Below are 15,803 nucleotides of genomic sequence, written 5' to 3'. Positions count from 1 at the left end.
GTTTTCTTTTCCACGTCTATGTAGGAAAGTGGATCCAAAGATGGTCTCTTCTTCTTCTCCAGCCCCAGAGCAGATCCCTGCGTTTCTCGATGTAACTTTGGGCCAAATCTACAAAAGGATTGCGCGGCTTTTGCGGCCGCTAAACCGGTGCAAATGAGACAAAAAGTTCCCCCCTTTCTATGCAAATAAGCCTCATTGCAAAAAGCGCCTAATTCACAAAGGCCAGGGCTATTTGCCACATGCAAAAATAGTGGAGCAAATACCGTGTTTCAGAAGCGTGTATTAAACTGCGCAAACTCCTCACTCCCCGTCTGTCTCTGTTCTCTCTCTTCAATATCATTCAAGCCTGTGTGATACTGAATGATATTAAAGGTGAAATCTACAGTCAGACATCACTGTACACACTCAGATCAAGTGGGGTTGTGGACTTATCTCGGATTTAAAAATAAAAATAACAGGACGGAGCTCAGGATTCATCCATACAGTAAGGGGCTGCTTTATTACAAACAATTCCACCATATAAACATAATCTAGAATGTGTGTGTTTAACAGCTGACCTGTAGGTGTGTGTAGCAAAACACAGAACATGAATTACCGTCAGATCCTGATCTGGGACCTCATCTATAAAGCTTGCTTGCGCACAAAAAGGGCCTGAAAGATGCGGCGACGCGCACTGTGCGGTGTGCGGCGACGCGCACTGTGCGGTGTGCGTCGCCGCGTAACCTTAGCCGTATGCTCTGTGTCGATTTAACGCGGAACCATAAATCAGCCTTGAACAGCACTGAGGGAGGAGGGAGGAGGGGGAGCGGGGCTCCCGTGCCGTCTTCGCACAGTCTCTTGATGATTTGTAATACAGGCTGAGCCTACCGTTAGTTCTTAAACTGTAAAAAAAAAAAAACGGGGGGAGAGAGACAAAAGCATGAGTTTGAAAAGTGGGGGGGCATGTCCCCCATGTTCCCAGTAGAAATTGCGCCCTTGCGCCTCACAGCGTTTTATTTTCACTCGCTTTATTTTTTAATTCTGCAGTTTTCATTATGGACCAATCTGTGCGCTGAAATATGGAGAACACTGGAAACAGCTCCGCTCGACTCAGACAAGTGCAAATTGCACTCAGCTCCAAAACTTTATGGGCGTGTTTGCGCTGGTATATCATTAGAGCGAAATCTTTTGTGAATAGGACCTTAAAGCGGGGCAAATTGCGGGCGCTAATGCAGCGCAATACACAGCGCTATTTGCGGGCGCAATCTATTTTTTGTGGATTTGGCCCTTTGTTTTTAATTGACGTGAACCTAGATCTCTGCGTTAACGGCATCAGCCTCTAACTCTGCAGCTGCATCTTCTGGATCTGATTCCATAACAACTTGTATATCAAGGATCTTTGTTGGAACATTTCGTCTCGTTTTGGTCAACGAAAATGAAGACACATTTTAGCATAGTTTTTATTTTGAAATCTACATTTTAGTCTGGTTTTTATTCCTCTACGATATTGAATTATATATTTAATTATCGTTATCGTCACATGACCAGCATTTTCGTTGCGTTTCGTTTTCCTCAGGTGATAAAGGTTCGTTGACGACGATATTTACTCATAATTTTTGTTGACGAAAGCAACTTTAGTCCAGACCTCAGCATAAGCCAGGGAGGTTTTCAGGATCTCACTAGTCACCTCATCCCCACCGGGGCGGAACTGCCACATAAACAAAGCTCCTGTGATCACATGACCACTGCTACTCGTCCACTAGAATAAAGTGGCAATTAAACCTCCGTGAATCGCTGCAACTGCCACGACGCATTTACTCTCAGAAGGGCCCTTCTGAAGAGGATAACATCTAATCTGAGAAATCTGGCAATGATCCGTCACGTAGCGACACGTACAACTTCACATACGGTGACATATCTGCTCGCCTTCCTTCTCCGCTGTGTGAAGAGAAAGCTCCTTCTTTTTTCCTAAAAAAGGACCAGAGATCAGCCGCCAGGTCTCGCATCAGATTTTTTTTTTTACTTTATTTTTGTATTTTAGTTTTTACAGTAACACAAATATAACGCGGATGTACCTGCTGATGAACATATGAACAGATATGATACCAGGGTCGGCACAATACAGTTTGTCTTTTCTGTGTTCATTTCTTGTTTTCTGGGTTACTTTTCCAACATTTCCACCGAGAGTAAAGGTGACAGGAGGCTTTAATAGGGTCCCGAGTGTGATATGAATTCAGTCCATATCCTCCTTAGTCCATAAAACTCTTGAGCACATAGAGAGTTTACCTTGATATCTGATAAATAGGCGACAAAGAAATAATAATAATAATAATAATAATAATAATAATAATAATAATAATAATGATGATGAGGTGCATGTTGTAGTAATTGTTAAAGGAAAGAAAGAAAATGTTCATAATATGTTAACATAAAAGGTTTTCTTTTACAACATTCATGTGCATCACCCATTTGTACCAATACTTGACATTTTCTCTCAGACTCTGCGCAGATAAATTTGACAAGCTTTCCATGACAAACATCTCCTTTACAATTGTTACTCACTCTCTTTTTGTTGGTGGCTCTTTGTTTAGCCATTTCCTCATTATTGTTTTCTTGGAAGCTACTAGTAATATTTTAAGGAGGTATTTAGTTTAGTTGGTATATTTCCCAGATATATTGTACAGAAATTATGTTCAATCTTAGAGCCAAGTATGGAATTTATTTCTGATGTTATTTCTCGCCAATAAGATTGGATTGCCGGGCAATTCCAAAATATGTGAAAATGGTCAGGCATAGAGTTGTTGCATAGTCTCCAACATTGCCCTGATTCTGGTCTGCCATTTTGTAAACATTTTATTCTTGGGGTGATGAAAAACCTGATCATACTCAGATCAGATTGATTTTTAATGCACCTTTGAGCTCATCTCCTGCAGCCTTTGAGGCGTCGTGAACCGCCGGTAATGGCCCCCGTCTCCCTTCACACGAGCACAAAAGCCCCGCAGAGGAGGGTAATTATCATGTGATCACTGTAATTAAAGTCTGAGAAACACATTTCCATGAATTTAATTTAATAACGCTGAATCTGAAAGTGGAAAAGCTCATCGCGTAGGTCGCTTTGGACATAAAAGAAACCGCCGACGCAGCAGCATTATCGCTAATTATGGCCCCGAGATAAAAGAGCCGTAGCTGTACAGGTCATCGGGATGATTTTCCTCCTCCTGTTAACATCTTAGTAACGGTGATAATCCTGGTTCAGAACCCAGAATCAATAATGTAATCACGCCAAGGGATTAAATATGGAAATAACCAAAACCTGAATCTACTGTAATGCCTCTGAAGAAGAAACCAGTATCCTCGTCCGAACACTGAGATCTGACCATCTCAACCGAGAAGAGACCGTGCTGGGTTGAGATGACGACCAGCTGCTGGGTGTCTTCGTGGTGCTGTCAAACGACGCCACCTACTGGCAATTTCCAGCATCACAATCACATATTTATCTGCAAACAAATACAGTTTCTGGGTGTTTTCTCTTCTTTCTATTCTTCTCTACGAAGGCTGCGCTGCAAGTGACAGTTAAAAGATCTGGTGTTGCTACATTTATCCCTTTTCCACCAAACCGGTTCCAAGCTGGTTCTGGTTCTGAGCCAGTGCTGAGTTTGGAACCGGGCTTTCTGTTTCCACTGACAAAGAACTGGCTCTGGTTCCAAAGTAGCACCAACTCTTTGCTGGGTTTAGAGGAAAGAACCACTTATGTAAGCGGAGGGGGTGGAGTTATTAAGACCAACGGCAATAGCAAGACTGGGAGACGGAGACATTTTCAAATAAGGATGAATCTGGATTCAGCAAAGCATCATGGGTCTGAGGAGGAGACAACCTGTCTTTTAGAGATGTGTCCACGGAGGAGCTACGTGGACCGAGTCCTATTAGAGCAGATACCTTGTTGTTGCTGCAACTTTCACGCAAACGCACCGACATAACTGACGTTTGCAGCAACGTAATGATGTGGCTCCCCTTAGCACCCGAGCTGTGGAAAAACAAACTGGTTCTTAGCTGGTTCCCAAGTTGAACGAGTTGTGAATCAGAACCAGCTCTGGAACCGGTTTGGTGGAAAAGGGGTAATAGAGGGTCTGCATTGACGTCACTTCCTCACTGGACCAGCCCCCTTACTCACACTGAGTGGCAAAACATCAGCAAAAATGGCTGCAACTAGTGGAGAAGACGGGATAACAGCCGATTATGGGCTTAAATTAAAGGCAGTTGGACTTGACAGTGACCTGTACAGTTACCCCAAGAACCAGTGGTCCATGAACATTAATATTTGGCCACGAATCCATTTTCCTGATATTTATATGTACTTAATTTCTACGCCGGGGAAAAACACAAAGCAAAGCTTGAAGGCGTACAAAGGTCTTGACGCTTGGTCCTACTTCAAGGCAGGATTTGTTGGTGAAATTAAAGTGATGAGGGCACCGAATTTTAAGATTTGACCGTTTAACGTTAGTTACCCAAAAATCCAACATTACCTGATACAAAATGGGAACTGCAAATCCATGTTTCGGTGCCTGGAATCCAGTTGTTTCTACAAATTGCAGCGATCCATTTGTCTCTCTTAAGCTTATTTTTTGGCAGTCTGTAAAACGATAACTCCGATTTCTTGCTAAATCTATGAGTACAGTCGATCGCACAACAGCTCTTTCCCATTTTAGATGTTTTCCAGTTGCTCAAACTGAAAGTTTACGCTGCCACTCAGTCTTTCTGCCACTCAGTGGGCGAAACCCGCTGTGAAGTCGCATCTGTGACGTCATGTGCATTCCCTCTATAGGGTGGCTTTAACGTAGAGCTGTGGGGATTTAAAAGTCGTACCAGAGTGACGGTGAGGTTCAGAACTCGTCCTTTGCAGTCCACGAACAAAACGCTGTCTTCGTACCAAGGGTCCCGGTGCAGGTAGTTGTACATGCCGAAGGCCCGCATGTGCTCCAGGGTGTAGTGTGTGTCCTTCAGCTGGACCTCCTCCACGGCTGCATTGGGAAGGAAAAGGTTTACGTTGGTGTGACAAGTTACCTGAGGACCCGCGGTAATTTGTGATAGTTATTGTGAGAGTTATAAACAAAGCAGATTATCGAGAACCAACAAATAGATTATTCATAAATTCAAATGTGCTTAAATTCAGAGATTTAGTGGACCTTAAAACAGCACAATTTATGTTTAAAATCAACAATAAAACACTTCCTGACAGGATTCAGAAGCTCTTCCAAAGCAGTTAGCCAGTATGAACTAAGGGGAACATATATGTTCAGGAAAACAAAGGAAAGAACCAACGTTAAACAACGATGCATCTCAGTGACACCAGTTTCAACAGTGATGCAGGCAAAAGGTGGAGGTGACAAAATGTGCATTTTTGGGTGGTGGTGCAGAAAAAATGAGAGAAACGGATCTAAATAACATATGGAAGCTGAAATATTAATTATTGCAATAATGAATACCTTACCAAGGAAAGTCTCCTCACTATTTCTTTCTTAGATCTTTGTTGTCTTTACAGGGTGTATTTTGTAAATGAAGGTGGGTGTGTTCTGGTTTTAAAATGTAGTATTTTCCATATAACTATAATGAGTACCTACAATAAAAGTATATTTTAGAACATGCCGTAGACTTTAACTCTATTTGTCATATTGGATTAAAAGACCATCTATGAATGATGATTAAATCTATGAACGATGATTAAAAATCAACATTAAATCATTTCAGTATTTAGATATTAGTAGTTCAGTATTAGTTAAGACGCTTGTCCCTAATAGATGAATGAATTAAGTAATTCATTCATTTTTATTTCGAACATGTATACAAAATTTTTTTAAATAAACAGTAACATGTTCATATTCACATATTTTCGAAAAAAAAAGGAGTAGGAAGAAGTATACACTTTTTCCTGGTTCCTACCCTTTTATAAATCTATGAATTTACATTGTTATTATTATATCTACACAATATCCATATAAATATAGTCTATAAATACTACGTAAACATGCCTATTACTACATAATTATCCATAAGTATATAGAAAATATAAATATTACATAATTATATCAATATATAGAAAATAAAAATATGATATAAATCAATATAAATATACACTAAATAAACTACATAAATATCCCTATAAATATATATATATGCTACATACCTAATAAATATATAACATATATTACATAATTATAACTATCCCTCTCAACATATAATATATACTACATAAATATCTAAACATATCTTAAGCAAGTATAATATACCTTTTTCCCTATTTTATTTGTTTCTCACACTCCTCGTTAACCCATTTCCTCTTCCTGTTTATAAATAATTTTTTGTATCTCTTTTTAAACAGATTTATGTTAATACTTTGTTCCATTTCCTGCTAGATAAAGCTACTCTGACGTCACTTTGCGTTATCAAATGTGTTTTTAGAGCATAAGTAGCCCGTGACTGCGTCAGTAATGAGTTAATCCTCTTGTTTTGGTGAAACTGTCTGGTTTCAGGTGTGTGTTTAGCCACGCGCTAACATCCTCACCTGCATCCAGCTCGATGTTGTACGTGGGAATCGCGTCCAGAGACAGTCGATAACTCTCAAAATTGGGGTCCAAAAGCTCCCTGTTGACCTTCAGGGAGTAGTTAGACGCAGCCATGGCTTTTGGAAATAACTACAGTATCCACAAATGAATAAATGAGGCAGAAGAGTGAAAAAGATGTGCACTATCGCCCTGTTTCAGACGGAGCCATTTAGCAGCGACACTCCCGAGGCATCACGGGAAGTCGAGTTCGTTTTGATTTGTTTTCTTTTCCCGTCTCCAAAATGTACTAAATATTCAAAAACATTCTACGTTATTTTCTTCCTTAAGTTTTAAATTAAGTTGAAAAATATTCCAGTGAGAATTATTGTTGATAAAGCTTAATTTTGTCGCTGGCTAGGAACTGATAAGCTTTTGATGTTTTAGACGGTACAATTTGGACAAGGGACGCAGTCTCTCACGACCAAAAGAGAAAAGGTAACGTTTCTCAGATATTTCCCCAAAACTAAACGCCGTTTCCTCGCTTTGTTGCATTTAACCTGACACCGCCTGAGGTTTGCCTTTGATTCTGGAGCAGATCATGAATAAAGAATACCAGATGAAGGCTGCGATCAACCAGAAGCTGATAGAAATGGGCGAGCGGGAACGGTAAGCCCGTTTTCTCCGGTTCGAAGGTTCTGATCGGTTCTGATCGGTTCTGATCGAGTCATAATGGATCCTCTGACATGTGTGGCTGCAGGTTGAAAGAGTTGCTCAGGGCGAAGCTCGTGGAGTGCGGATGGAAGGACCAGCTGAAAGCTCACTGCAAAGGTGTGTTTTCATGTTTGTGATGATGAGGAGGATTTGTTTTATTATAAAATCATGCAAATTATGTTCAGAGCAAAATCAAAAATGCTCCCTGACTCAATACAGAGGTTTTTTTTTTTCAATTCAGGAGCAATTTTACTGTACAAAAAGCTAAAAAAAAGGCATGAAAAGGAGATGTGTCTCCATTACTGGAGTTAAATTCTGGAATGATGCCAACATACATTTAAAAACATGTCATTCTCTTTTGGTTTTTAAGAAAATGGTTCGTAAAGCTTTTTTGAAGTTTATAACAGCGATTGACTATCTGTTAATGTTTCTTTGCTTTTCTATTGTCTCTTTGGTTTTCAGGAGGTCGGTAGCCAAAAAAGAAAGTTGATAACATAGGATAGGCTTTTATAAGCAGTTTGCTTCTGCCTATGCCTTTTCAGTCATTGTTCAACACATGATTATTGGTTTTGTGTGAAATGTCAATGCTGTGCACAATGTTTTTTGGTGTTGCGTTGTTTTTGTGTTGTCATGATTGAATAAACTTCATTCATGATGATGATGATGATGCTGATGATGATGCGGTCTTGTGTCCAGATGTGATCAGAGAAAAGGGTCTGGAACACGTCACAGTGGAGGACTTGGTCACAGAAGTCACACCGAAAGGCAGAGGTAAGATTTTCCTGCAGGACCTCAAACCCACCAGCAGGTGGCGGAAGAGGGACATCAATAATGGTCATCAATAATAATAATGATCAGTGGCGGCTGGTCAGTAGGGGGCGCTAGGGCGCCGCCACATCAAATCAAGAGATGAAAAATAAATTAAAATAAAATAATTGTATAATTACTAAAAGAAGGTGTTATTTCAGTCTGTGGGTGACTGTCAATAGTAATTAAATGTTGTTTAAATATTTATTTGGTTTCAAAATGTTTTTTATTTTATTTTATTTACTTCCGGAAGTAAGGGCGCCGGTGTTCTTCCAATCCTTGCTACCTGCCGAGAAATGCTACTTTGTGGTTCTGCGCAAGCGCACAGTGGATTTTCAAAGTTTGATTGTCACGCCCATCATTTCTTGCACGATGTAAAATTGATAATATGGGATGTTGAGTATTTGATCCTTCAAAATACATGAGCCATGACATGAATTGCATTACACTTTGTGAACATTATACGATAAAGAGGCAAAAAAAAAAACCAATTCTATGGCTTTATTTGATATTCATTCACTCATTTGCCTTTATTTAACCAGGCAGGTCATTAAGAACATTCTTATTTACAATAACGGCCTGGCAAGAGACAAGGACCACTTGGGGGAAAAGGAAGTGGTTTAGGGAGTAAAACACAGTAAAATTGTAGCTCTACAAAGGTAGAAAACCATTAGGTAGCAATTTTTGGCAAAACAGCAGAAATTGGCAGAACACCGGTCAAACAGAATCCAGTGTAAATCCTCCAACGTTTGAGAAGCACGTGACCTGAGGATCTCTTCTAATAGAGGGTCTGCATTGACGTCACTTCCCCACTGGACCACGCCCCTTTACTCGCACTGAGTGGCAAAAACAGCTGCAACTAGTGGAGAAAACGGGATAACAGCCGATTATGGGCTTAAATTAAAGGCAGTTGGACTTGACAGTGACCCGTACAGTTACCCCAAAAACCAGTGGTCCATGGACATTAATGTTTGGCCACGAATCGAGTTTCCTGATATTTATATATGTACTTAATTTCTACGCCGGAGAAATACACGAAGCAAAGCTTGAAGGCATAAAAAAGTCTTGACGCTTGGTCCGACTTCAAAGCAGGATTTCTCGGCGAAATTAAATTGATGAGGACACCGAACTTTATGATTTGACCGTTTAACGTTAGCTACCCAAAAATCCAACATTACCTGATACAAAATGGGAGCTGCAAATCCACGTTTCGGTGCCTGGAATCCAGTTGTTTCTGCCAATTGCAGCGATCCATTTGTCTCTCTTAAGCTTATTTTTCGCAGTCTGTAAAACGATAACTCCGATTTCTTGCTAAATCTAAGAGTACAGTCGATCGCACAACAGCTCTTTCCCATTTAAGATGTTTTCCAGTTGCTCAAACTGAAAGTTTACGCTGCCACTCAGTCTTTCTGCCACTCAGTGGGCGAAACCCACTGTGAAGTGGCATCTGTGACGTCATGTGCATTCCTTCTATTGGTTTGAATTAGATTGGTAAAGGGATGCAGTTGTGTTCATCCCAGAAACCCAGCATCATGACTCGTATGTTGTTTTTAATCTAATGTGATCGGACAATTCATTCCCCGTCTTCTTTAGAAAATCAAACTGAACTACACAAACCAGATTTTTATGTTTGTTTTAAAGAGGTTAAATAACACTTGCTTTTGAAATAATATTTGTTGATCAAATATCTGAACGAAAGGAACGTTATCTTTTCAAATAATATAAATTCCAGACAGAACAATGGAAATGTTCATGTTTTTCTTCTCTCTAATGTGTAAAAATAAACCCAAACCAGGCAGAACAAAAGATGACACGTCTGACAAACATTTCAAAAAGCTTTGAATTTCAGGAGTGCCGAACTCATTTCAAGATTCTGATCATGTGACACACACACACACACACACACACACACACACACACACACACACACACACACACACACACACACACACACACACACACACACACACACACACACTGACTCTTGTTCCTGTGTTGTGTGCAGCACTCGTACCAGACAGCGTGAAGAAGGAGCTGCTGCAGAGGATCCGAGCTTTCCTCTCCCAGCATGCCGCTCTGTGAACCTGCCGCCTCGGATCTGCACTACCGTTTCTTATTTTTTGTTTTAGTTTTTTTTTAATCACCATCTATTTCGCCATTAAAGTCCAGACTGATGTTGGTTGCTGTTGTGAATTTTACTTTGTACTTTGTGTTTTCATATTGATTTTAGTTTGCTGTTGTTTTGGGGGGAAAAGATGGATTAAAGTGATGAATATTTTGTGATGCTGTTGTCATGGTTTCCTGTCTGATTCAATTCAATTCAGTTTTATTTATATAGCGTCTATTACAACAGAAGTTGTCTCCAGGATCTTTCCAGAGACCCAGAACATTACCCCCGAGCAATTATTACATAAACATAACATAAACAGTGGCAGGTAAAAACTCACCTAGTGGGAGAAAAACCTTAAGCCTTATTTTGTTTCTTGTTTTTTATTATAACACAAAAAAAGGAAAAACGTTTGGTTTTTCATATTTCAATTTTAGGCACAGATCAAAAATACGAAATAGAAAAACGGGCCACAGGACTGAATTTGATTTTAATATTTAACTGGTCGGGTTTACGTGACCTGGAAATGTTCTACATCCATGGTACGCGGCAGTTCGGGTAACCATGGCTACCATGGCGGCGCTGGAACAACACATTAAGAATTATTTTTTAAAGATTGATTAAGGACTTGTTCCACAGCAGTTTGACGCACAAACACATTTCCTGCACGTTGCAGCAGATTTGTCTCCTGCAATGCTCAGAAATGAGCGTCAGAAGATTCTGTGCTCGGCATGATCTGAAGGAGAAAAAGACATCAGACGCAGAGCAAACACTGAGAGTAAATGTTTAATCCCGTGACAGACGGGACCATCATATGGCCGAAAGTTCATGACCGGCTATCTTCTTCACTGGGGGTGCATGCTGGAGAAGGTCGGGTTGCTATATAATATATAATATTTGCAATATAGAATCAGGTGTGATGATGCAAGGAAACATCTAAAACGTGCAGGACAGGTTTTCCAGAGGACCAGGGTTGAGACTCCTGCTGTTTACAATCATGTTTTGTCCTGGTGGCTTTTCAACTTTACTCAGAGGCTGTAAATCTGCAACAATGTAGTCCATTATCAGTTTGTCTACCTGTTGCTGGGAAATCAACCCCCTGAAGGAGCAGCAGTGGGACTGGGGTCGTTTGGGGCGGTTGGGTCTTCTTGGTCTTTCTGGGAACTTAATGTGTTGTTCCAGCGTCGCCATGGTAGCCATGGTTACCCGAACTGCCGCGTACCATGGATGTAGAACATTTCCAGGTCACGTAAACCCGACCAGTTAAATATTAAAATCAAATTCAGTCCTGTGGCCCGTTTTTTCTATTTCGTATTTTTGATCTGTGCCTAAAATTGAAATATGAGAATTTTTCTGTTTTTTGTGTTATAATAAAAAACAAATAACAAAATAACCAGTCACTTTTTCATGTTTTGGTTTTTGATTGCAAATTGAAAATGGAAAGAACGAATGATACACGGATTTAATCCTTCACTTGGCTATTTAATATTTAACGCTAGTTAGACCTGATGGATAAATTTGTGACAATAACGAAGCATAAAGCTGGAGATTGTAGCGTTACAACTCGGCCTAACGTTACTCCTTCCACGTCTGACGAGGCCAAAGTTTCATCAACCGTAAACACGTGTAGGCTAATAACCCAGTCAGGAATTGGTTAATAAGGTGATATAAGCAGAATAAAACACATTCAAAAGTTATTATAAGCCAGGCTTAAAGGAGCTTGAGGCCGGATTGTGGCAGGATTTATGAAAAAAATCCCTATACATTTTAAGTTTTCTAGTAATAATGTCAGATGAAGCGTTCCAAACCCAAAAGAATGAGCCCTCTAGCGTATCTCTCCGTTGCCTTGAACAGGCTGTGTGCTGCAAAATGTGCTGCAATTCGGTCCCGAATTTCCCGCGCTGAGCTGCGGATGTGACGTCACATGACGCTGCATGCACGTTCTCCCGTCGTGGTGAAGGGTGGCGCTAGAGAGTCTCATTTCTTAAAAGGAGCCTCAAGCTCCTTTAAAACTTGACACATTAAAAAAAAAAAGGAAAAAAATAAGAATTACAAGCAGGGGTCCCGGCTCTGTTTTTCTCTCATCCAAGGATCCCTGGGCTAAAAAAGGTTGAAGACCCCTGCTTTAGACGTAGTTTTGAAGTGCAGGTTGGGAGGTTAAGGATGTTCTTTTACAAGGAGGCAGAAAACACTTGAATGAAACTGCTCTCTTCACTCATCCGCAGCGTGTTTTGTCCGTGATGAGATCACGTACGTTGTTGTGGCCAAACATTTGTAAAATATGACCCTTGTTCAAATATGCGTCACTGAACCTGCCGAACGGCATTTTTGCCTTTTGTTGTGTTTTTTACGACCAGCCTTAGACTTGAACACCAGTTATTTATACTCCCAGAGAGAGAGATACTGTATTTATGACTAAAGGATGAGCTGAACGGAAGGTCGGGTTCATTGTTTATGTGCAGACAGGTGACAGGTGATGATGTCTGATGTCTGAAGAGATCAGAAGTGAGATTATAGATCATCGGGTTAAAGGTAAAGGCTGTCGGTCCAACTCCAGGCTCAATCAGGGCATTTACATAGGAAGTTTAATTCAGAATTAAAATTAAATCTGATTTAAAATGATTAAAAATGACCATGTAAACACCTGATTCCGAATGAAAATGGCCCTTCCGACTTAAACTTATTTCCGAGGTAAGTGGCTGGTTTATTCCGATTTTAAATCCGAATAGAATAATTACGCGATCATGCATACACTCATCTGCTTTAAATTAATTCCGGTCTTTCTGCGCTGCTCGTTCCCTTGCTCGTCTGTCCCCATGACGCTTATATTCCACGCTGGCAACAACCCTCATATCATTTAAAGTCCTAAAAGATTTTATTCACGTACAAAACAGCAAACATGTCCGGCCCCTTTTCACGATTTAACTAAAGCGTTTGATACTGCAGGAGATGTTGAAGCACCGACTGTTGGTTTGAAAACAATCCAAAGCCACCAGGTGTGTTCAGGTACAGCGCTTTGACTCAACTTGACTGAAGGTACTTAACGGTGTACCCCAGGGCTCCATCTTAGGACCATTATCTTGATTCTTTACATCAAAAATATGGACCAAAATGTCAAAAATGTTAGTTTTCATAGGTGTGCAGATGTCACATGGTACACAGTTCAGCAGCCACACCCACTACTAAAAAAGCTAATTTAATTAATAATACCAAAACGATGCCTTGTTTGTGGATCCTTTGTTTGATCGACCCGTGTTGTTTTTATTACACAAATGTTAAGTGTTTTTCTATCTTGTCCTTGTTATTTGTTGTAAGCATTTCTATGTAAGTTTTATGTTTATGGATGGATGGATGGATGGATGGATGGATGGATGGATGGATGGATGGATGGATGGATGGATGAGTGGGTGGGTGGAGCAACAAGTCTCACCATCATACAACTTTTATTCCTTGTCCCTCCCTGGAATTATTCTCTAAAATGTTACGGTTTATTGTAGTAGTAGAATATTGTTTTATTCTACTACGTTTCCACTGCCTGAAGTTTTTGCTGAGTAATGATTTTCATAATCAAGAGGCCGGGATGGGCGTGGCCAGGTGATGGGCGTGGTCAGTTGGGGGTGTGGCCAGGGCCTTATAAACAGCTGCATCACCTGCAGGCTGCAGCCTGACTCTGCGTCTGAGAGACTCACCTGGCCAGGGACACTGACAGCCCACTGACAGCAGGTGCGATGCTTGGGACGTTCTTCATGCTTTTCATTAAAACCTTGGAGATATATTTGATTATACTTGTTATAATATGATGTTTTAAAAAGCAGGCTCAAGACTAATCTTTTTAAATGGGCCTGTTTTAAGTAGCTGTTGTTTTAACCCAGGTTTTATGGTCTTATGGTTCTTATGCCTTGAACAAGGATAAGTTTTATGTTTTTTAACGTTTTATGTAAAGCACTTTGTGTTGCATTTTTATACATGCATGAAAAGCGCTATACAAATATAATTTGATTTGATTTGATTAGTTAATTACGTCCATCCCGCTCAAATGGGGAGAACTTGTTTGCTGATCTTGTTCAAATTTTGTTAAAGAAAAGATGCAGATTTAAAAGTTAAAGTCTTTGAGAGTTGATTTGAAATGTAAAGTTGGGTTTTAAGATGCTCACATTTCCAGCAGTTGCAGTGAAAAGCAGCAGGGAGACCGAGGGAGCCTTGCGGGATGGAGCGCCCTCTGCGGCCGGCGGCTCTGCTCGTCGCGCTCTGGTGCTGCTGCAGTGAGTAACATGATCATTACACCCACACCAGGGCCGGCCCAAGCCGCCATGGGGCCCTGAACAAAATGTGATTTTGGGGCCATCTATTACTGCTAATAATACTGATTATTGATCATTAACACACACCCAACTTATTTAATCTTTTTCCCTGTCATTACAAATACACCTGTAAAACTAGATGGAAGAACTTTTTGTTGTAGTTAGATTGTAATCAACAGTGATTAAGACCATGGAAGCAGACAAGAGATTAACACATTTGCAGAAAAATCTTTCAATTATTATTTTACAAAGTCAGCAACTGCCCCTACTGGCCACACAGAGAAGCAATAGATAAAAGGTCAAAGAGCTGCACAGTTGCTGCAGTGTTGTTTCCATCATCCTATTGTCAGCCTGGCATGTTTTTACCCATCTATGGTTTTTAATCTGAAATGGAGCAAATTCACCTACAAGAGCGGCCTGGGGTTGATTTACACTTAATATTTAAAGTGATATAGTACTAAGTGTGATACTGAGTGTCATCTACAGTGTAGGCCTACTAAAAGAAACAAAATAATCAAATATATAAAATATAAACCATTTCCTGTAAACACGTTATCTACTTTATTTTTGGTTTTAAAGAAACTGCAACAACAATGTGCAACAACAATTTGAAGTGGAACAACAACAATTAAGTGCAACAACAAAGTACTACAAAAACTAGAACTATAATTAAAATCACTCAACTTAGATAAACAGAACCTCGTCAATATGTTCTCCATATAAGAATAAATTCAAATGTACAAAGACAGACATTATTAAATAGAATAAACAAATAAAATCAAACAAATACTTAAATAATGACGTAAATGAACAGAGGTACCAGAAAATAGGTAACGAAAATTGTTTAAAAATCAAATATTAAGTTAAATAATTAGTTCTGAAAACTATGTAAAAATGTACAAAAGCTTTGGTAAAATTAAGGAGAAAAAAATCTAAATAAACTTCTTTAATACAAACCATTGACTTTTTTTATTTGTCCTCAATACTCCACCCTCTCCTTAGAAGATGTGTTTCCTTGCTTTTCTGGAGGCAAAGTCATTTATGACATCACTATAAGAAATCTGACGGCCAACTTTGTTGCTGAGAGGCAGTAGTCAATATGCCAGCAGTCCTCTACTCTAGTCTGTTAACATAATATTGTTTATGTTATATTATGAATTATTGTGTTTTTTCAATAACATACCTTTGATAATGTATGAATCATCACTCACATATAAAAAAATAATTTTATTTTTTATTTTTTTATCTCTTGGGCAGCCACTTAGTTCGCTTATGCCTTGGGCTGACTCTGACCCACGCAACCAAAATATAGGCAAATATAAGCAAATCATGTCCTGATTCTGTCGCGATAACAGAGAT

The 15,803-nt window shown here is 39.7% G+C and overlaps 3 protein-coding genes across 3 annotated transcripts in view; 2 read left to right on the top strand and 1 right to left on the bottom strand.

Annotated features, from left to right (window-relative positions):
• The window catches only part of LOC133460591 (nudC domain-containing protein 1-like), a 44,181-nt gene extending 37,437 nt beyond the window's left edge, over nt 1–6,744 (bottom strand). Inside the window, exons 1-2 of the mRNA XM_061741236.1 lie at nt 6,539–6,744; nt 4,843–4,997 (exon numbers count right to left, since the gene is read on the bottom strand). Coding sequence (XP_061597220.1) covers nt 4,843–4,997; nt 6,539–6,653 — 270 coding nt within the window. The 5' untranslated portion in view covers nt 6,654–6,744. The remainder of the gene's footprint in view (nt 1–4,842; nt 4,998–6,538) is intronic.
• Nucleotides 6,745–6,890: 146 nt separating this feature from the next.
• Nucleotides 6,891–10,319, top strand: LOC133460608 (transcription and mRNA export factor ENY2). Its single transcript, XM_061741255.1, has 5 exons — nt 6,891–7,013; nt 7,114–7,184; nt 7,276–7,346; nt 7,926–8,000; nt 10,042–10,319. The coding sequence occupies exons 2-5, from the start codon at nt 7,117–7,119 to the stop codon at nt 10,116–10,118; spliced, it is 291 nt and encodes a 96-aa protein (XP_061597239.1). The 5' UTR covers nt 6,891–7,013; nt 7,114–7,116; the 3' UTR covers nt 10,119–10,319.
• Nucleotides 10,320–14,302: 3,983 nt separating this feature from the next.
• Nucleotides 14,303–15,803, top strand: part of LOC133460824 (fibrocystin-L-like) — a 91,278-nt gene continuing 89,777 nt past the window's right edge. The window contains exon 1 of the mRNA XM_061741588.1: nt 14,303–14,405. Coding sequence (XP_061597572.1) covers nt 14,351–14,405 — 55 coding nt within the window. The 5' untranslated portion in view covers nt 14,303–14,350. The remainder of the gene's footprint in view (nt 14,406–15,803) is intronic.

This window comes from Cololabis saira, chromosome 15, assembly GCF_033807715.1.
Source record: "Cololabis saira isolate AMF1-May2022 chromosome 15, fColSai1.1, whole genome shotgun sequence".
Classification (NCBI taxonomy): Eukaryota; Metazoa; Chordata; class Actinopteri; order Beloniformes; family Belonidae; genus Cololabis; species Cololabis saira.
The sequence above is the reverse complement of the archived record's forward strand: the minus strand, read 5'-3'. Positions and strand labels throughout refer to the sequence as shown.